General features: G+C 67.8%; 4 protein-coding genes across 4 annotated transcripts in view; 3 read left to right on the top strand and 1 right to left on the bottom strand.

Annotated features, from left to right (window-relative positions):
• Window positions 1-44: 44 nt before the first annotated feature.
• TSSK6 (testis specific serine kinase 6) lies at window positions 45-1,085 on the bottom strand. Its single transcript, XM_004595522.2, has one exon. The coding sequence runs from the start codon at window positions 976-978 to the stop codon at window positions 157-159; it is 822 nt and encodes a 273-aa protein (XP_004595579.1). The 5' UTR covers window positions 979-1,085; the 3' UTR covers window positions 45-156.
• A 485-nt stretch (window positions 1,086-1,570) lies between these two features.
• Window positions 1,571-20,881, top strand: part of NDUFA13 (NADH:ubiquinone oxidoreductase subunit A13) — a 40,845-nt gene continuing 21,534 nt past the window's right edge. Inside the window, exons 1-5 of the mRNA XM_004595521.3 lie at window positions 1,571-1,724; window positions 3,888-3,966; window positions 4,515-4,586; window positions 4,665-4,734; window positions 4,809-4,935. Coding sequence (XP_004595578.1) covers window positions 1,631-1,724; window positions 3,888-3,966; window positions 4,515-4,586; window positions 4,665-4,734; window positions 4,809-4,928 — 435 coding nt within the window. The 5' untranslated portion in view covers window positions 1,571-1,630 and the 3' untranslated portion in view covers window positions 4,929-4,935. The remainder of the gene's footprint in view (window positions 1,725-3,887; window positions 3,967-4,514; window positions 4,587-4,664; window positions 4,735-4,808; window positions 4,936-20,881) is intronic.
• Window positions 7,065-10,236, top strand: YJEFN3 (YjeF N-terminal domain containing 3). Its single transcript, XM_004595763.2, has 6 exons — window positions 7,065-7,083; window positions 7,127-7,305; window positions 8,631-8,741; window positions 8,845-8,958; window positions 9,048-9,198; window positions 9,963-10,236. Exons 1-6 carry the CDS (start codon window positions 7,065-7,067, stop codon window positions 10,163-10,165), a joined length of 777 nt encoding a protein of 258 aa, XP_004595820.2. The 3' UTR covers window positions 10,166-10,236.
• CILP2 (cartilage intermediate layer protein 2) lies at window positions 10,521-16,204 on the top strand. Its single transcript, XM_058657616.1, has 8 exons — window positions 10,521-10,587; window positions 11,216-11,314; window positions 11,401-11,763; window positions 12,066-12,221; window positions 12,907-13,179; window positions 13,369-13,477; window positions 13,604-13,761; window positions 13,881-16,204. The coding sequence occupies exons 1-8, from the start codon at window positions 10,521-10,523 to the stop codon at window positions 16,202-16,204; spliced, it is 3,549 nt and encodes a 1,182-aa protein (XP_058513599.1).

Below are 20,881 nucleotides of genomic sequence, written 5' to 3'. Positions count from 1 at the left end.
GAGGGAGGGAGGGAGAGGGCGGCGCGTGCGCCCTGGCGCGCGGCGGCGTCGCACGCCGTCCTGGCAGCGCGTCCCTCGGCGCGCGCCTGCGCCTCGCGTGCCGCCGACGCCGCCGACCCGGGCTGGACGGAGCGGGCAGGCCCGGGGCGCGCGTGGCTACCCCGAGTCCCCCGAGCGCAGCCAGCCGTTGCGGGCCACCTGGCCGGCCGAGGGCCGCGCCGAGGGGCTGAACTGCAGCAGCTCGGCGATGAGCGCCTTGCAGCGCTCCGGCAGCTCGAGCCCCTCGGGGTAGAGCACGCCGCGCTTCTGGCGGCGCGGCAGGCCGGCGATGTCCGAGTCGTCGAAGGGCATGCAGCCGGTGACCATGACGTAGAGCACGACGCCCAGGCTCCACACGTCGTACTTCTTGGGGTCGTAGGGGATGCCGAGCAGCACCTCGGGCGAGGCGTAGGCCGCCGAGCCGCAGTAGGTGGTGCTGAGGTCGGGGTAGCCGTGCGCCTGGCGGCCGAAGCCGAAGTCGGTGAGCTTGACGCGCCGCTCGTCCGGGCTCAGCAGCACGTTCTCGCACTTGAGGTCGCGGTGCACGAGGTGGTGGTCGTGCAGGTAGCGCACGGCGCCGGCGATCTGCGCGAAGAGCTCGCGCGCCTGTGGCCCGGGCATGCGCCCGCTGCGCTGCACGGCCTGCAGCAGGTCGGTGGCCGCGGCCTCCATGACGATGTACAGCTTGCCGTTGCACACCTCGATGAACTCGAACACGTGCACGATGTGCGGGTGGCGCACGCCGCGCAGGATGGACAGCTCGCGCGGCAGGAACTTGTTGACGAAGTCGGGCGGCGCGCGCCGCCGGTCCACCACCTTGATGGCCACCGTGCCCTGGTACTTCTTGGACGTGGCCACCTTGACCTTGGAGTAGCTGCCCTCGCCGATGGTGCGCCCCAGCTTATAGCCCAGTTCGCTCAGCAGTTTGTCGCCCGACATGGTGGCACCCCACCGAGCCGGGGCGCGCGGGGCGGAGAGCCGGGGACCCCGAGCTCGGGCCTAACCCATGACGCTGGGCACCTGCACCCCCGCACCCCCATGTGCCCCACGCGGCCGAGGCCCCGCCGGACCCCCGCCCTCGGTAACAATTTCGGCCTTGTGAAGTGACCGGGGGCGTCACGGCTGCGCCCCCCGACTGCAGGCCCTCGGGGTGCCCCTCACCACGGGGTGCGGTCCTGTGACTCACAATGGCCCTCTCGCGCTCAGTCCCGGCTGATAAAGCCCGGCAGCCGTGGGGGAGGAGAGGCGCCCCTCCCCACACGCGCGGACGGGGATGGGGGAGAGCGCGGGGGGCCCCAAAAAACTACAAGGGTGTGAGGTGGGGGGGCGCTGAACCCACAGCGCCCCCCTTGGGACTCAGGGGCTCTTGAGGGTGTCGTGCGCGGTCCGTCGGAGCCCGAGCGTCCGCCAAGGCGCACCCGCGCCCCTGCAAGTCGAAGTCGGGGTCCCACATTCGCCCCAAGACCCCTCGCGCTGCCAGGGAGGTCGAGACCGCGGGAACTTCCGCCACACTCCTCATGGCGGCGACGGAGGGGACGCGCCTACACGTCACTTCCGCCAGCGGGCCGGAAGCGCGGCGTTTGCAGCGACCATGGCGGCGTCGAAGGTGAAGCAGGACATGCCCCCGCCGGGGGGCTACGGCCCCATCGACTACAAGCGGAACCTGCCGCGTCGGGGCCTGTCGGGTCAGTCAGGGTCGCCTCGTGGGCCGGGGGAGCTCTCGGGGTCCTGGGTGGGCCGCGCGGGAGACGGGGCGCCGGAGTCGGGGTGCGCCTGGGATGGGGTGCACAGCTGCCGACGGGTGCCCTGCTCCCGACGGGGTGCCCAGGTCCTGGCGGGTGGCACGGAGCCGTGCCGGGCGCCGTAGGCATTGGGGGGCTGACGGGTACTGGGGGTTTCCTAGAGGCGCGTGGAGTGCAGTACCCCCAGGGGTCATCATGGTGACCCTGCCCCCCGGGGTGGCTGGCTGGTGGTCCAGGCAGGCCGAGCTGTGGGAGGGGATGGGGTGGGGAATGCGGGGTACCCTACAGCACGGGCTGGGTCTGCACCCACACCCACACACACCCTACGGGGCCTGCGTCATCCTCGGCCGCCCGTGGACCCGCACCCCTGCCCCGGCAGCATCTCTGCGTTTCTTTTTTTTGTTTTGTAAGTTTTAAACCTACTTGGAGGCTTGTCCCCCCACCCCACTTCCCACCCAGCTCCCTTCCTGTGGCCTGGGAAAGCAGTGGAGGACGGCCCAAAGCCTCCGGACCCTGCACCCGCGTGGGAGACCCGGAGGAGGCTCCTGGCTCCTGGCTTTGAGTCAGCTCAGCTCCAGCCATTGCGGCCACTTGGAGAGTGAACCAGTAGATGGAAGATCTTTTTGACTCTCCTCCGTAATCTGCCTTTACAATAAAAATAAATATATTTTAAGCGTATAGTTATTTGCAAGGCATAAGTACAGAGAGAGCTCTTCTGCTGGTTCACTGCCCGAGTGGCAGCAGCAGCCTGGGCTGGCATAATCCGGGCATGCATGGCACCATGGCTGGCTAGCCAAGGGGCCAGGACGGCCAGAATTCCCAGCCCACTGCTCCCACGGCATGCCGCAGTCTGGACCCGGGGCACAGCGGGGGAGCGGCTTCACTCCCCAGAGGCCATGCTGGCTGGGGCAGGGCCAGGCAGAACCAGGAACCTGGGATCCCATGTGGGTGGCCGGGGCCACGTGGGCAGGGAGCTGGCTCGGAAACGGAGCACCAGGCCCCCCGTCGTGTGCAATGCTGCCTCTTCCATCCCCGGGTTCAATCCCGGCACCCAGGCTGCACGGCAGTGGGGACTGTGTTGAGCTGGATGGGAAGGGGAACCCGCTGCAGGCCGTGGGGTTCACAGCAGCCGACACCCCACGGACCACCCGCCCCTCCACCCAAGTCACTGCGGCCCCGGAACGCCTATGGCTTGAATTGCATGTCCCTGGCGACCTGTTGGCTGTTTATGTATCTTTCTTGGAGAAGTGTTCAAACTTTTTTTTTGTTTTTTTTAAGATTTATTTATTTCTCCTGGAAAGGCAGGTTTATAAAGAGGAGAGACAGAGAGGAAGGTCTTCTGTCCACTGGTTCACTCACCAAGTGGCCACAATGGCTGGAGCTGAGCCAGAGCCAGGAGCTTCTTCCGGGTCTCCCACGCGGGTGCAGGGTCCCAAGGCTGTGGGCCGTCCTCCACTGCTTTCCCAGGCCACAGGCAGGGAGCTGGATGGGAAGTGGAGCAGCCGGGATTAGAACTGGCGCCCCTGTGGACTGTTGGGGTCACAGGACCAGTCCTGGGCTTCATTATTTGCCAAGAGAGAAGTCTTCCCTCTGCCAGTTTCTTCCCTAAAGGCCTGTAACAGCAGGAGCGGGTCCCGGCAGGAACGGGGAGCTGCACCCCGGTCTCCCCTGTGCGTGGCACCACCTCCAGGTGCGCATGTGCAGGGAGCCCACCCCGCCCATTTTCCCAGACATTGAACTAACCTGGCTTGGTCAACGTGGCTGTCACGGAGATGCCAGAGAGAGCGGAAGGACAGACAGGGGTCAAGCAGGGCTTCCCCATGAGGGGCTTTGCCTGGGTGGGGAGTCCACTGCAGCTCGTGTGCCCAGGCCTGGTGGGGGGCCCTGGCACCCCGACACTGGAGGCTCTGCCGATCTGCCCTGCAGGGTGGGGCACCCTCGCCGGTGGGCGCCAACCTGCTCCCAGAAGTGTGGAATCAGCCTGCCACCTGCAGCTGCCCGTGAGCCCCGGCAGGCACTGTGGCAGAGGGTGTCCCTCGTCACCTCCTGCCCACGTACCCGAGGTGAGGGTGGCGAGCGCTGAGCGGCCCCTCGCTGTCCCTGCAGGCTACAGCATGTTCGCCGTGGGCATCGGGACGCTGCTGTTTGGGTATTGGGGCATGATGAAGTGGAACCGAGAACGCAGGTAGGGGGTCCCGGGAGGCAAGGGGGGTCTGCCACCTGTGTCCCCGTGGCCACAGCAGGTGCAGGCTGCAGCTGACCCCTACTCCCACTCCTGAGGGGCTGGGGGCGGTGGCCATCACTCCGTCACCCTCCAGCCAGTGACCCCCTGAGTACCAGGCACTGTGTAGGCGCGACAGGGGCGGGTGGCTCCAGGCCAGCTCCTTGGATGCTGCTGGAAGGCGGGATGGGTGGGGGAAGGCGCAGGCCGCCCCAGCTGGCCTCCTCCCGCCCCCAGTTATTTTGAGACAAGGGGACTGGGGACAATGTCCCCTCTCCCTTCTCCACGCAGTCAGCAGGCAGGGCTATTTTTAGGCTACAAAGTTTTTAATTGAGAAGAAAAGTGTGAAGCCAACAGTTTTGGGGCCGGCGCCCTGGGCCAGCTGCCCGCCTCCCGCCCGCCCTCCGGTGCAGGCTCCCCGTGGGCACCACCCAGGGCCCTGACTTGCCAGCTGCCGCCCACCCCGAGCGGCACAGCGGGGGCTGACAAGGCTCGGGGTGGGGGTCCCGCAGGCGCCTGCACATTGAGGACCTGGAGGCCCGCCTGGCACTGATGCCCCTGCTGCAGGCCGAGAAGGACCGCAGGTGGGTCGGCGGGGCGTGGGGGGCCGGGAGGCCCGAGGAAGGCGTCCCCCCGGCACTCAGCCTCGCGCCCCTCTGCAGGGTCTTGCAAATGCTGCGGGAGAACCTGGAAGAGGAGGCAGTCATCATGAAGGATGTGCCCGACTGGAAGGTGAGGAAGGGGGCCGCCAGCCTGGGGGACAGTGGGGTCCCCGGCGCGCCCCACCTGCCACTGTCCCCCCACAGGTGGGCGAGTCGGTGTTTCACAGCACGCGCTGGGTGCCGCCCACGGCCGGAGAGCTGTACGGGCTGCGGAGCTCCGAGGAGATGCTGCGTGCCAACTACGGCTTCATGTGGTACACGTAGGCCGCCCTGCGGCAGGAATAAACGCCTCACAGCCTGTCCCGGCCTCAGTACTGCGACACGCGTCCACACCACAAGCCCCCAGCCGCCAGCTGCTGGAGGGGCCAGCCTGGGCCGCCATGGAGGACTCCCTGCAGCCTGAGGGCCCGTGGGGGGCTCCCTGCAGCCTGAGGGCCCGTGGGGCGCTCCCTGCAGTGGAGGGCCCTTGGGGTGCTCCCTGCAGCTGTGGGGGGCAGCTGGGGCCGTTAGGGGCTTCCCAGGCCATCCCCACTGTCTCCCCACCCCACCTGCCTCACCAGGGACAGTTGGGGCTCCCTACAGCCAAGGAGGGAGACGTGCGGCTTGTTGGGGCTGGATGGGGTCACCCAGGCCCTCACCTTACTGTGTTCATCATCCTCCTCATCCCCCCCACCTGCCTCTCAGCACACCCACCAATGACCATGTGCAGCGCCTTTACAGCGCCTCCTGATTGGCCAGCCTGCAGAGAGGGCGGGCACAAGGGCCCCGCCCCTGGCGGAGAGCTTTAAAAGGCGACAGCTGCTTCAGGGGGGTGCTGACCGGGTGCTGACCATGGCCATGAGCGGGACCGAGGGGCCACGCTTGCTCAGGTCAGCCGGGGACCAGGGGGACAGGGTGCTGACCGTGGCCATGGGCAGGACCGAGGGGCTGGAGGGGCCACACTTGCTCAGGTCGGCCGGGGACAGGGTGCTGACCGTGGCCATGGGCAGGACCGAGGGGCTGGAGGGGCCACACTTGCTCAGGTCGGCCGGGGACAGGGTGCTGACCGTGGCCATGAGCCGGTCGAGGGGCTGGAGGGGGCACGCTTGCTCAGGTCAGTCGAGGACAGAGGGGACCAGGGGGACAGGGGTGCTGACCGTGGCCATGGGTAGGACTGAGGGGCTGGAGGGGCCACACTTGCTCAGGTCAGCCGAGGACAGAGGGGACCAGGGGGCTGCACCTCCTCAGATCAGCGGGGGATCGGGGATGTGGGGGGACCAGCCCTCACCCCCACACACACCGCCACTGGAGAGCCAGGGTGAGGGCACACCCCTCGCCTCCATCAACATCATTGCCCAGTCCACCCGGGCAGAGCAGGTGCCTGAGCCAGGAGGTCACCGCAGGCCGGCATTGTGGGTCAGCGAGGTCCCAGCGGGGCTGCCGCTGGCACTGGGAGCCACATCCCACCCCCAGCCCGTGCCCCAGCAGAGCCCAAGCTCACCTGGCAGGGGTGTGCCCGGGGGAGTGGTGAGCCGTCTCAGCGTCAACACGCTGCACCCTCCCTGGGGCACCTGTGGGCTTGGATCAGGCCCTGACCCCTGCCTGTTCCATTCCCTGTCCCATCCCCACCGGCCTCCCAGCCCATGTGCCCACACTGTCCCCCCGTCCCTCTCCTGCCAGGGGCAGGAAAGAGCAGGTGCTAGGGAGAGGGCAGCCTAAGTCCCAGGACTGGACTGCGTGCCCTCCAAGATGCCCTGGAGCCGGCTGCCTCTCCATCCTGCCCCAGCTGCAGGCCCAGGGCCTTCCCTGCCCAGAACCCCACAGTTCCCCACCCGCGGGGAGCCCCAGGGCTGTCCTGACCTCGGGCACAGCCGGGCTCTGCCGTGCTACCCACCTGCAACCCTGCCCGGTCCTGCCACAGTACCATCCCAGGTCTGGGGGACAGCCACTGCAGGTCTGGCCACCGGCCCCTGCCCTCCCTGCTTCCCACTGGCTGCTTCCACTTTGGGGTCCCAGCACCCCAAACCCCACAGCCACCAGGTGCTGCTCAGAGACCCCGAGCCTCAGCCACTGCTGGATTAACATGTCTAGGTTGACCTCCCGCCCGACACACACCCCTTGCCCACCAAGCCTTTCTTCACACCCCCTCTGTCACTCAGCCAGCTGGGGGCGGGGTGGGTGACCTCAAAAAAAGCACCTCACTGGTGCTAAGGGGGAGGGTGGGCAGCCAAAGGGTGTGAGGACTGTGGGCTCCCCCAAAATGAGCCAGCAAGCCCACCAAATGTCACAGACATCCCCAGCCCAACCCGAGGTCCGGGGGTGCCCAGGGGCCCTGTCCTAGGCCCTCACCTCCCACCCTGCTCCCACTGCCACCCGCTCTTAGATTTGGGGGTGTCCCTACCCTGCCCACCCCCTGCCACCATGTACCGCCAGAGGGTGCGTGCTCCCCAGCGCCCCGTGGCCCCGCACCGGCACTTGCTCAGACACGAGGGGCCACACGGCACCCGTGTCCACGGGCGGCCCCCCGCCTCTCCCTCTCCCTCTGGTCCCCAGCTCTGCGGAGGCGGCCGCCCTGGAGCGGGAGCTGCTGGAGGAGTATCGCTTCGGGCGGCAGCAGCTGGTGGAGCTGTGCGGCCATGCCAGCGCCGTCGCTGTGACTAAGGTACCCGCACCAGCTCACCCAGGGCCGCACGGGTGAGCCTTGAGGGTACCCTGACCCGTCATCCCCCAGGTGGGGAGACACAGACCCCCAAGGGCTCACAGCTGGTCCTGACCAGACACTGGCTGTCGACCCCACAGGGGACACTGCCTCCCCCAGCAAGCACCCCCATACTACAGAAGACAGAGAGTTAGAATGCAGGGTTCTGACGGTGACTCAAGCCCCGGGCTCCCCGCCTGGACACGGGGCGGTTGCTGGGGCCCCGCCCCCTGCCCATCTGATTACACCCACCTGTGTACACACCATCTCTATGAAGACTCCACTTTTTAAACACATCCCGGGTGCAGGAACCCAGAAATGAAAGCCCCTCGGCGGGTCACACGGTCCTGGACAGGACGGGGCCCAAGTATGGCCGAGTGCAGAGCAGGGTGGGACCCAAGGCCAGGCCTCCCAGCATGCCACCATGTGCCCCTTAGACCCACCGCAAAGGCACAACCCACAGAAGGTCTTCCCTCCGCTGGGTCACTCCCCAAGTGCTTGCAATGGCCAGAGCTGAGCCAATCGGGAGCCAGGAGCCTCTCCCACGTCTCCCACGCAGGTGCAGGGTCCCAAGGCTTTGGGCTGTCCTCCACTGCTTTCCCAGGCCACAGGCAGGGAGCTGGATGGGAAGTGAAGCAGCACCCATATGGGATGCAGGTGCCACAAATAGAGGTTTAACCTACTCCACAGCAACCATCGGCTGCTATGCCTCTGTGGGGGAGGCAGCTGGTGGGGCCAGCAAAGGACTGGAGGACCAGGGACCCCATCCAGCCATGTCTCTCTCCCCCTGCCTGCTCACAGGCACTCCAGGGGGCAGCAGGGATGACTAAATTCCTGGGATCCCTGCCAGCCACGTGGGAGACGTGGGTGGGTGATGCCGGCCAGGCACTGTGCACACTTGCAGAGCCGCCCAGCAGGTGGGCGAGCTCTGTGACTGGACCTGGGGCATCCTGGCATAAGGAAGGGGCCCCTCAAACGTCCAGGGGGTGTAGAGCGGTGCGGGAGAGGCCAAGTTGGGGCACCCACGCAGAGAACTGGGGCCTGCAGAGGGAGCCTGTCCGAGGCCTGGGCGTGGTTGGCCACAGCGTGGAAACTGGCTGCAGATGGGTCTGCGGTGGAGCGCCTGCAGGGAGCCTCTGGCCAGAGCGGCAGGCGCGTGTCCCGGCGCAGGCCTGGCACAAGCCGGGCACAGACACCTCCCGCCCTGCGCCCTGGCTCCTGCCCGCCTCCCCGGCCGGGGCGCACGGCGCAGCGGCCGGCCCTGGACCTCTGCTGTCCGCCCCCACCAGGTGTTCCCGCTGCCCGCCCTGGCCCGCAAGCAGAGGACGGTGCTGGTCGTGTGTGGTCCGGAGCACAACGGGGCGGTGGGGCTGGTCTGCGCCCGGCACCTGCGGGCGTTCGTGAGTAGCCAGGGCGCCCCCCACACCGGGTCCAGCCCGGCTTCTCCCTGCAGGGCCCTCGTTCTGGGAGCCCCTCCTCCTCAGCCCCGTCCCCACGCCCTAGGAGTACGAACCCAGCATCTTCTACCCAACGCGTTCGCTCGACGCGCTGCACCGGGACCTGACCACCCAGTGCGAGAAAATGGACGTCCCTTTCCTGGCTTACCTGCCGTCCGAGGTGGGCGCGGGCGGCGGGGCGAGTGTGCGCGCAGGTGCGTGCCCGCCCGGCCGCCCTTGACCCCGCGGCGCCCGGTGTCCACCCCGCAGGTGCAGCTTATCAACGCTGCCTACAGGCTGGTGGTGGACGCCGTGCTGGGCCCCGGCGCCGAGCTGGCCCAGGTCGGGGGCCCCTGCACCCGCGCGCTGGCCACGCTCAAGCAGCTCTCTGTGCCCCTCGTGAGCTTGGACATCCCCTCAGGCACGGCCCGGGGAGCGCGGGGAACTGGGCGTCCCGGCCAGCCCAGGGCAGCTGCCCCCAGGTGACCCCTGAAAGGGGGCCGCCCCATGCCCAGCTCCAGTGCCCGCTGCCCACCCCCTTGCCCTGCTCTCCCACCCTGAGCAGACGTGAGCTCACTCAGCCCAGGCCGCGCCCGCCCTGGCCGCCGCCGCTGCCCCGCGCCTGCTGGAACCATTAGGGGACACGCAGACAGACGGAACAAACAGCCACCGTGGCCAACCCTGCCTGCTCCTCCGTGGGGGTGGCGGCTGGGCCTGGGGAGGGTATTCCCGCACCCGCAGCGACTGGTGGGGCCATCCCAGGGGGGCCGCCCCGTCGGGGGGCTCAGGTGGGCGGTCGGAGGAGGCGTCCAGGTAGCGCTCTCGCACTGGGGTCAGAAGGCAAGTGCAGGCTGACTGGGGAGGTGATGGGTTGGGGCCCACGGAGGGGGCAGGGGTGTGCCCTGTGCCAGGCTGGGCAGAGGTACAGGCGAGGGAGCCAGGTGGGAATGGAGTCCGAGGGGGGCATGCTGCACAGGTTAGGGGGTCCTGTCGGAAGGCGGAGGTTCCGATTGGCAAGGGGCGGCAGGTGGGAATGAGGGAGGCAGAGGCGGGGGCCTAGGGGAGGGAGGGCGCAGGCTGGGGTGCAGGAGGGACACTCCTCTCAGCAGAGGGGTGGGAAGGGGCTCCCCCGCAGGAGCTGGGCGGGGGGCAGGGCCGCCCACCGCTTTCTTCCTGCTCCCTCAGGCTGGGACGCGGAGACGGGCGGCGGGGAGGACGCGCTGCAGCCCGACGTGCTGGTGTCGCTGGCTGCGCCCAAGCGCTGCGCCAGCCGCTTCGCCGGGCGCCACCACTTCGTGGCCGGCAGGTTCGTGCCCGAGGACGTGCGCCGCAAGTTCGCGCTGCGCCTGCCGGCCTACGCGGGCACCGACTGCGTGGCGGAGCTGTGACCGCCCCCCACACATACACCCCTTGCCCACGCCGCGGGGAACCCGCTCCAATAAACACACCCACAACTCGACCGCGCCTCCCGCCTCCTGCGTGCGCGGGACAGACAGGGGGGCCCGGGGGAGGGGTGCGGTGGCCAACGTGCAGCGTGGCTCCAGCGCTAGTGGGCGCAGCCGGAGGGCGGACGCTGCAGAGGGGGTGACCCAGGAGGGTAGCTCCAGGGGCGGGGCCTGCGGCGCACCCCGCCCTCACTGTCAATCCCCCCACAACACACACACACACACCCGGTGGCCACCAGATCCGCCAGAGCCCGACGCGAGCGCGCTGCTCCATTCCCTCCCTGCCTCGGATCCGGCTATGGCGCGTCTGCTGGCCCTGCTGTGGCTCAGCGTGGCCGCCACCGCGCACCTGCCGAGTGCCCGAGGTGAGATAGCCTGGCGCCATCCAGGTCCGCATCGCCTGTGGGGTGGGTGGACAAGGACGCTCCAGGCCCACCTGGGGCGCAAAGGGGCCCTTGTTCAGAGGACAGCATAGGGGTCTAGGGAGCCTTAGATTGCTCCCAGCCTTCGGGTCGCTCACCCACCAGCACGGCTCCTGGGGGGACCAGAATGGTAGCTCTGCGACTGGGGGAGAGTGGTGATGGACCCACTTCTCAGATCAGGAGCCTGAGGTTCCAGCAGTCCAGCTCCCAGCTGGCAAAAATGCACTGGCAGCTTTGGGCGCACAGGGAAGGGGGAGAGATACAGAGTAAGACCACATGGGGGGGGTGCTGATGCCGCCACTGGGCATAGAAAGGGGGATCCCTGACCTAGGGAAGCAGAATGGAGCCCATCTCCAGCTTTGGGGCAGCAGGAGCCCAGGGCAGAGCTGGAGGGAAGGCTTCCTGGAGGAGGAGCCGCTATGCCATCCCCAGGCTCAGCTCAGTTCTGCCCTGCCCCTGCCCCCAGAGCCTCGGCTCTTCTCACTGTAAAATGGTGACCAAAGAGGAGGTCCGGGTGTCAGCTTCCACATACACACACCCCCAAACACACACATTCCTCCCCCTTCCAAAGCCGCCAGCTCCAACGAGGAGCCCCCTGGACCTGCGTGGGGCCTGCAGGGGCACACGGTGCACCCCGGCCAGCCCTCGCCCACCCTGGAGGACTGGGGAGGTGAGTGTGCCTGGGGGGACACGGACCGTCCTGATTGAGGGATAAGGCACTCCCAGGAAGGGGCTGGGGGGCTGGTGAATCGGCAGCACCAGGGACGCAGCCCTGGCCAGTGGGGCTGGGCCCTGCCCGGCTGCCGGTGGCCGTGGTCTGGGTCCCAGCGCGTGTGGCGCCCGCAGAGGCCAGCCAATGGACGTCTTGGTTCAACGTGGACCACCCTGGAGGCGACGGTGACTTCGAGAGCCTGGCCGCCATCCGCTTCTACTACGGGCCAGCGCGCGTGTGCCCGCGGCCGCTGGCGCTGGAGGCGCGCACCACCGAGTGGGCCTTGCCCGCGGCCGTGGGCGAGCGCGTGCACCTGAACCCCGCGCGCGGCTTCTGGTGTCTCAACCGCGAGCAGCCCCGAGGCCGCCGCTGCTCCAACTACCACGTGCGCTTCCGCTGCCCGCTAGGTGAGGGCGCGCTGGGCTGCGGGGAGGTTGGGGAGCAGACTCCTGGGGGGCAGGTGAGAGGGAGGGAGGGCCTTGCTCAGGTGCGCCCCACAGGAAGGGGACGTGATGGCTGGGAGCTGACCTGGGACCCAGGGCGGGGGGAGTATCTACGGGGCGGGCAGCAGGTAGAGGGTGCGCCCTGGGGGGACCTGCGTGCTGGAGGCGGGGTCTTTGGGGCCCCCTCCTCCCTCATTCCCTCATTGTCACGGGATGGGGTGTCGCCAGGAGGGCAGGTGCCTGATGGTGTCCCCTGCCATCTGCAGAGGCCGAGTGGGGCCCGTGGGGTCCATGGGGCCCCTGCTCCGGGAGCTGCGGGTCTGGTCGTCGTGTGCGCCACCGCAGCTGCCCAGGTCCGGCGGGCGAGGCCTGCCCGGGTCGCCCCCAGGAAGCGCAGAAGTGCGGGCGGCCTCCGTGCCCAGGTAGGTGGGGATGCGGGGACGCGGGGCTGCTACAGGGCTGTTCACAAGCAGCCGTGGCTACACCCGGAGCTACAACGGAGGGGCGCACACGCCTGTGGCCTTCGCAGCCTGGCCGCCGGTCCCTCCCCTCCTCCCACCGACGCCCACGCACACACGTTGGCTCACACCCTGGCAGACACGTCGTCCAGGCCCTCCCGGGGACCAGACACCAGGCCAGCCAGGAGGCGACTGGAAATTCCGTTCGGGTCTGGACGCTGTGCCCGCCTGCGGGAGCGCACGGGGCCTGCCACAGGGGTGGGGGTGCGCGGTGGCCAATGAGGGGGTCCCCACCCCGTCCCGCCTGGCTCTGGCCGGCCTGGCGCCTCTGCCTGCAAGTTGCCAGTGGAATTTTCCGTGTTGTGCACAAACCGCAGGATTGAGAGGGGAGGGAGTTGTTCTGGCCCCGGGCCCCCAGCCCGGGTGCACCCAGGGGCCCCCTGAACCCCTGCTGGCCTAGTTTCTCACCTTCTGGCTCCCAGCTGCCCCCTCCTCCTCCAAGGCATCTTTCCTACCCTTCAGGCCCCCATCACCTCCCTGCCCACCCGTGCAGCGGCTCCACTAGGGGTTTGCCCCTCGGCCTCTGAAGGGCACAGCCTAGGCAAGTGTTTGCTGAGCCCTTAAGCAAGGCCTCCTTGTCTCCCCTCAGGGTGCGACCCGGACGGCTGTGGGTGCTCCAACCACACGCTCCTAGGCTCCGTGGTCACCCCGGCCGGCCGGCCGCTGCCGGGAGCCAGGGTCTCCCTGCGGGGTCAGCCAGACGTCATGGTGACCAGCGATGCCCACGGAGCCTTCCAGCTGCCCGGGGTCTGTAACGGGACCAACATCTCGGCCCAGGTGGATGGCTACTCAGCAGGCACTGCCCAGGCCCGGGCTAACAGCTCCATCTCGGCTGTGGTCACTGTTGTCCTGAAGGAGTTAGGTAGGGAACTGGGGGAGGGGTTCCGGGTGCCATGGCGCCCTGGGGTCACAGAGGTTGAGACTAGGGAGAAGAAATACAATATGGCACCATTAGTGCGGCAGGCACAGGGCAAGTAAGAAATGACTGAGGGGAAAGGGGGTGTGTGGGGGGAAGACAGGGCTGTGACCCTGGTCACCCTGGCCCCCCCAGAGAAGCCCTACTTGGTGGTGCACCCCGAATCCCGCGTGCGAGAGGCCGGTCAGAACGTCACTTTTTGTTGTAAAGCTTCCGGAACCCCTACACCCAAGAAATACTCGTGGTGAGTGAGCTCAGGGCCCGGGTCTGCTGGGACCTTGTGATGGGGTAGGTGGTTGGCCAGGGTGGGAAGTGGCTCTCGGACAGGAGGCCCAGACCGGCCCCCCTTCACTCCCACGCCCCTGGCCAGGTTCCACAACGGGACCCTGCTGGAGCGGCGACAGCACAGGTACGGGGCGCACCTGGAGCTGCGGGGGCTGCGCCCGGAGCAGGCAGGCATCTACCACTGCAAGGCCTGGAACGAGGCGGGAGCAGTGCGCTCAGCCACCGCCCGGCTCACTGTGCTCGGTGAGCCACGGGGACCTGGATCCCAGCCCTTCCCTGACTAGGCCCTGACCCCAGACCAAACTCTGGCCTTACCCTGACCTGGCTGTCTTCTCATCCTCTCTGCCCACCCTCCACACCAGCCCCCGGCCAACCAGCCTGCGACCCCCGGCCCTTGGAACACCTCATCAAGCTCCCGGAGGACTGCGCCCAGCCAGGCCAGGGCCCCGTCTACCTGAACGTGGGCCGCTGCCCGGACACGCACTGCCCTGGCGCGGGGGGCGCCCGGTGTGGGGACAGTCCCTCCCGCTGCTGCGCCGTGCAGCGCCTGGAGAAGAAGCAGGTGCAGTGCGGGGCCCGCGCGCTGCCGGTGAAGGTGGTGGCCGAGTGTGGCTGCCGCAAGTGCCCGCCGCCCCGGGGGCTGGTGCGGGGCCGCGTGGTGGCCGCCGACTCCGGGGAGCCCCTCCATTTCGCCAGGATCCTCGTGGGCCCGGAGCAGGTGGGCTTCGCTTCCTACCGGGGGGACTTCACCATCGAGGTGCCCCCCTCGCCCGAGCGCCTGGTCGTGACGTTTGTGGACCCCAGCGGCGAGTTCGTGGACGCTGTTCGGGTCCTGCCCTTTGACCCCCGGGGGGCCGGCGTGTACCACGAGGTCAAGGCCATGCGCAAAAAAGCTCCGGTCCTCGTGGAGGCCGGCCGGGGGGACGCCATCCCCCTGGGCGAGCTGGCTGAGGAGGGCGCCCTGGGCGAGCTGGTCCTGCCGCCGGGGGGCTTCCGCCACGCCGACGGGCGACCCTACACGGGGCCCGTGGAGGCCCGCGTGACCTTCGTGGACCCCCGAGACCTCGCCTCTGCCGACGTGGCCCCCAGCGACCTGCGCTTCGCGGACGCCGACGGCGAGCTGGCGCCGCTGCGCACCTACGGCATGTTCTCGGTGGACCTGCGGGCGCCGGGCTCGGCCGAGCAGCTGCACGCGGGGCCCGTGGCCGTGCGCGTGGCCGCCGAGCATGTCCGCATGGCCGGACACAGGGAGGCCCTGCGGCTGTGGTCGCTGAACCCGGGGACCGGGCTGTGGGAGGAGGAGGGCGGCTTCCGGCTCGAGGGGGCCTCGGGCGGTTCCACGCGCGCGCGCCGCGAGGAGCGCGTGTTCCTCGTGGGCAACACGGAGATCCGGGAGCGGCGTCTCTTCAACCTGGACGTGCCCGAGCGCCGCCGCTGCTTCGTCAAGGTGCGCGCCTACCTCAGCGACAAGTTCGCGCCCAGCGAGCAGGTGGAGGGCGTCGTGGTGACGCTGGTGAACCTGGAACCGGCGCCCGGCTTCTCGGCCAACCCGCGCACCTGGGGCCGCTTCGACAGCGCCGTCACGGGCCCCAACGGCGCCTGCCTGCCCGCCTTCTGCGACGCCGAGCAGCCCGACGCCTACACGGCGCTGCTGACCGCCACGCTGGGCGGCGAGGAGCTGGAGGCCGCCCCGTCGCGGCCCCGGCCCGTGCCCGGCACCGTGGGCGTGGCGCAGCCCTATCTGGACAGGCTGGGCTACCGGCGCACGGACCACGACGACCCCGACTTCAAACGCAACGGCTTCCGCATCAACCTCGCCAAACCCAGGCCGGGCCAGGCGTCCGAGGCCGATGGCCCCGTGTACCCGTGGCGCAGCCTGCGGCAGTGCCAGGAGGCGCCGGTGACCGCCGGCCACTTCCGTTTCTCGCGCGTCGAGACCGACAGGTACGAATACAATGTGGTCCCCTTCCGCGAGGGCGCGCCCGCCTCCTGGACCGGCGACCTGCTGGCCTGGTGGCCCAACCCGCAGGAGTTCCGGGCCTGCTTCCTCAAGGTGCAGATCCGGGGGCCCCAGGAGCTCACCGTGCGCTCGCACAACGCGGGCGGCAGCCACCCGCGCACGCGGGGCCAGCTCTACGGGCTGCGCGACGCGCGCAGCGTGCGCGACCCGCAGCGCCCCGGCACCTCGGCCGCCTGCGTCGAGTTCAAGTGCGGCGGGATGCTGTTCGACCAGCGGCAGGCGGACAGGACCCTGGTGACCGTCATGCCGCAGGGCAGCTGCCGCCGGGTGGCCGTCAACGGGCTCCTCAAGGACTACCTGGCCCGGCACCCTCCCCTGGCGCCCACCGACGACCCGGCCACCTTTGCCATGCTGGCTCCCCTCGACCCGCTGGGCCACAACTACGGCGTCTACACAGTCACCGACCAGAGCCCGCGCTTAGCCAAAGAGATCGCCATCGGCCGCTGCTTCGACGGCTCCTCCGACGGCGTCTCCCGGGAGATGAAAGCCGACGCGGGCACCGCGGTCACCTTCGAGTGCCAGGAACCCGCCGCCGGCCGCCTCAACCTCTTCCAGAGGCTGCTGGAGTCGCCGGCGGCCGTGCTCCAGGACCTGCGCCGGGAGATGGGCCAGGCTCGAACCCTGGGGCCGCTCCGCCGCTCGCGCAGGGGCAGGGCCCGGCAGTGACCCCCAGCTCCGGGCCGCCCCCCCCAAGTCCCCAGGGGCGCTCCCCGGTGAGGCCGGCTGGGCGCCTGTGTGCCCTCGGACCCCAGGAGCGCCCTGAGCTGCCTGTCGCTGTCCCCAGCCCACCCCTACCCCACGCCTCGCTCTTTGGGGTTATTTATTGAAGCAAATCCCCAAGAGACCAGCTGGTTTTGGGGGGGCATTCAGGCTGGGTCCTGTGATAGCCAGGGAAGGGCTTCTGGGGTCCCCCCACCCCGGGGCTGGTACATTTGGTGCTCAGAACCCCCCTCTCCGTGGGGTGGGGGTGATCGGGTAGGGGCCTCGTTGGGGATACAAGATCTTTCTCTGTCTGTCTTCCTCTCTGTAAATCTGCCTTTCCAGTAAAAATAAATCGTAAAAACAAAAATCCTGCATTCATTTCCCACTCAGCCTGCTGGACTGGAGGAGGGCACGTGGGGGCACCTGTGGAGCATGGGTACAACCCGGAGCAGGAACGAGTGTGGCCTTCCCATCCCGTGCCCCGGGCACCGACGTGCAGACTCTCCTGTGGGGCAGCCGGGCTGCTGAGCACGGTAGCGGCTGCTCCAGCTCCCGCTGGCCTGCTGCCCGGGCTGGGCCGGCCAAGTGCAAGGGGGGAACAGGCACACGGTGTGGGGGGCGGGAGGTGGGCAGACGGGCCACAGTAGCCATGCCCCGGGTCCTGCCCACGCCTGAGCTGTATGCTGACCCCACAGCCCGAGGCCAGGGTCCCCACTTCACATCCGCTCCAGGTGTGGAACCAGTAGGATCCCATCTGGGCCTGGGGATGAGCCCTGTATATGCCCTGTTCCGGAACCCCCTCCTCCCCTGGGACCCCTGTCTGTGCCCTCGGGGTGGAGGGGCTGGAGGAATAGGGAGAGGACCCACACACACCTTGGCACGGACGGATGAAGCCCAGGATAATGAGGGGTCATGCTCCTCCGCCAAACACCGTTCAATGACAAAAGTGTCGCGGCTTCAGTCACTGCCAGCCCAGCCCCGGCCGCCTGACTGACCCAGCCCAGCCCAGGGTGGGAGTGGGGTCCCCTTCCCTCGTGCAGGGAGCCTGTGGGGTGGACCAGAAGCGAGCTGGGAAAGGCAGCCAGCGGGATGGGGGAGCCTCCCTGAACCCCAACTCTTACCTGCCCAACAACCTGGGCAATGTTTGCCCCCAGGTTCCAGATGGGCAAACTGAGGCCACAGCAGAAGGAAGCAGAAGGGGAGGTGATGGCCTTACCGCCCAGCCGCCTCTCTCCTGCAGCATGGCCTCAGCACCCCGCCCCCTGACTCCGTGGGCCTCCTGGAAAATGCATTGTCCGCCCCTGGACACAGTGCGGGGAGCCAGGGGACCCCATGGGACCTCCCCCAGCCACCCTGGGGTCAGCTGAGGGCACAGGAGGCCCCGGGGCCTGCCCACAGCATCAAGAGTTTATAATTTTAGAACTAGGGGGATCTTAAACGGCTTACAGCACCTTGGGGACCAGGCTATCCCGGAGCAAGGGAAAAAAGCCGCCTCCAGTCTTAAAGCTGCAGAGTCCAAGGAAGCGGGGAGAGGCCAGGGACGCACATGCTGAGCGCCAACTGCATACACAGTTTCCTCCTCCCTCCTTGCTGCAAGGGATCTGATGTGTTACAGACTCCCCTTGGGGGGACCCCAAAAAACACGTGCCCAGGGACAGTGACGCTGCCTTTCCCAATGCTACGGCTGCAGCTGGGGACACCAGGGTGGCGCCTCACGCCACATGGAGGGGACACGGAATGTCGCAAGCAGGCAGCAGCCAGGCGGGGGCGGTGAGCGGGCCCTGGGAACTCCCGGGCTGATGGGAGCCCCAGGAGGCGCCCAGAGGGTTACACGGATCCCTCTCACTACCGACCCCCCTCCACACACCCCACCTCCTACGCCACGGCCCAGCTGGATTCCGCTCCTTGGAAAGTGCGGCTTTCGTGGAAATGGGGTCTGCTCCTCCCCGCCCAGGCCCCTTGGCCACCTCCCGTGTCCTGGCTGCGCGGCCCTGGCGCCTCAGCGGGGCCTGGTGAACCTGGCCTGGCCCCCCACTGCCTTGCTCATCACAGCCCCAGAGCCTGGAGGGACCCAAAGCTGCAGACCGAGCCCGCTGCGGGGGAGGTGGGAGATGGGGTCCCAGGCAGGCAGGAGTGAGGGGACAGCCCCCTGCCAAAATATGGGGAGGCAAACGCAGAGCTGTGTCCCTGACCCGGCCACGCCTGTCACCACCACGCCGCCACCCCTGTCCACACCCCCGGGGCCTCCAGACACTTCCCCATGCTGCGGGGCCACCTTCTGGCCCATGCAGCACACCTGTGAGCACTTGTGGGCTCTGTCTCCTGGCCCCTCTACACGGGGACGCCCCCCAAGGGCTGAGGTCAAGACCAACTCTGTCCAGCCCCCCATGACCTCCCACGTGGCAACCCAGTGTGCACGCCACAGCTGGCCACACACAGCACCTTCTGGCCCTCTGGGGTGGACCCTAGCGAGGGCTGGGGGCTCAGGGCTCGGGGCTTGGGGTCCCAGCCAGGTTTCCAGACACCTCCCAGTCCTCTGGTTGCTGACTCAGCCCCCGGCCGCCCCACACTGCCAAACCTCAGGTATGTCCCTAGGCCGGCTGCCTGGCGGGGCCTCCCCGGGCCTCAGCCGCACCCGCTTGCCTGCTGGAGCTCACAGCTGGGGCCAGCATGGCGCAGGAGGCCATGGGGAGCGAGTGGGGGGCGGCGTCCACCCCACTCTGACTGGGGTGCATGATAAAGGGCTGGCTCCAGCCGCACTCCTGGCCTGGCCCTGCAAAGGTGTCACCACAGCATCGGGGCTGGCTGGGCCACCTGTCCCAGGACCAGGCACGGCACACAGGCGCATGCAAGTACCCACGTGATGGCTGCGTGGACGCATGTGCCCTGGGGCCCACGCTGTGCGCTCGGTCACGCACACACAGCCCCACGAAGGACCAGCCCTCGACCTCAGCCTGTTCCAGTCAGCAGGGGGAGGGCCGAGGGCCCAGGGGTTGGGGTAACTGGGCGGAGGCTCGGTGAGAGGGTGGGAGGGCATTTGACATGGGCTTAGGAGGGATGGGCAGGAGTTGGACAAGGTAGGCTCGGAATGTCCAGAAAGCCTTCAGCTTGGGACATTTTAGGGTTTGTTTAGGGTGGACCCTGACTTTGCCACCTGTCACCTGGCCCCCTGTTGTCGGGGGGACAGAAGGCAGCTTTCTGGAGTCCAGCCAGCAGCCCTCTGGGGGGCCCAGTTCTGTGGCTATGCCCACTTCCCAGAGTCCGGGAGCTGGGGGGCTCCGACCTGCAGCTGCGCCCACGAACCAAGTCACGAGGCTGGAGGAGTCGAGTTAAAGCCAGCCGGCTTGGCAGGGGTCGCCCACCGGCCCTGATGGGGTGGGGGGGTGTCTATGAGGGCCGGGGGCAGGGGACGGGGGAGGGAAGTGCCTCGCCAGGCCTTGGCCTCGGTGTGCGTCTGGAGATGGCCGCCCCGCAGGAATCTGGCTGCGGTCGGGCTGCGGCCGGAGAAGCCGCTGGAAAAACAAGAGTGCAGGCCGCGGGGCCAGACCCGGCTTAGGTTTCACCAGGCAGGCAGTGTCCCTCCCTGACCCTGGGCGCGGCCACCCAGCCGGGCCACCCTCGGCCCCTCTTATGGGGCGCTGTCACACTTTCCGTGCCCAACCCCACCACCCGCACCCTCACGGCGTGCCCTCGGGGAGTCAGGCCCTGTGGCCCCGCTCCTGCAGAAGTCCCCTGGTGGGCTTGCATACCCCCGGCGAGGGGAGGCTCACCCCTTGCAGGTGTCCTTCTGGGAGGAAGGCCGGAAGTCTGTTGGCCAGGCCTGCTCCCTTCCCGTCCACCCCCAGCGCCCAGGCTCCCTCCTGGACCGCTGGACGACCCACTGTGAGGTGCACATCTCCCAGGGAGGCTGGCTCATTTCGGGGGTCCCCGTCGGGGACCTGGGGGGGACCCTGGTTGCTTTTCAGACGGGGGCGGCCCCTCGTGGCCACAGCGGGAAATGCAGGGAGCCGTGCTCCGCGGCTCCAGGGTCACTCCCTCTACTCCACAATGGACAAGTGGACGCGTCCAAAGATTGTTCTGCAAATTGTTTCACCTTAAGGCAGCGCATCCCCCATTCCGACGGTGCAGCCGGGAATTCCTCGGCAGACAACACATCTTAACACTCTCCTACTACAATTATTATTCCACAACTTACCCGTCACTTAATGGGAGAAGTACATCCAAAGAGAAAAAAAACCATAAAGATCTAAGACAAAAAGTTTCAAACATTAAATCCCCCTGCAATTGCAGGCTCTGCAACCTCATATACAAACAATAATCAAAAGTATCTTTATGATGTTAGTAAAATCACCCTATATTACCTCTAGTTAAATTATGAAAGCAGCTAAAACCACTACAGTTTCTATGTTCTAAAGAGTTGCAAGGACAGGCTAACCTCTAGGGTCACAGTATATTTTTCGTCACAGCAGTTTCAGCCCAAACTCCCATCACTTCTGTAAGTTTGTAAAATTCTTATCACGCCGTTTCCCAGAAGGCGTGCTGTATGTCTGGGCCAGATTCCAGGGCGATGGGTAGGCACACAATAAGGCGTCCAGAAACGGCGTGGGTTTAATTGTACTCCTGTGCGCAGTTAAAGGCCCA

This window comes from Ochotona princeps, chromosome 33, assembly GCF_030435755.1.
Source record: "Ochotona princeps isolate mOchPri1 chromosome 33, mOchPri1.hap1, whole genome shotgun sequence".
Taxonomy (NCBI): domain Eukaryota; kingdom Metazoa; phylum Chordata; class Mammalia; order Lagomorpha; family Ochotonidae; genus Ochotona; species Ochotona princeps.
The sequence above is the reverse complement of the archived record's forward strand: the minus strand, read 5'-3'. Positions and strand labels throughout refer to the sequence as shown.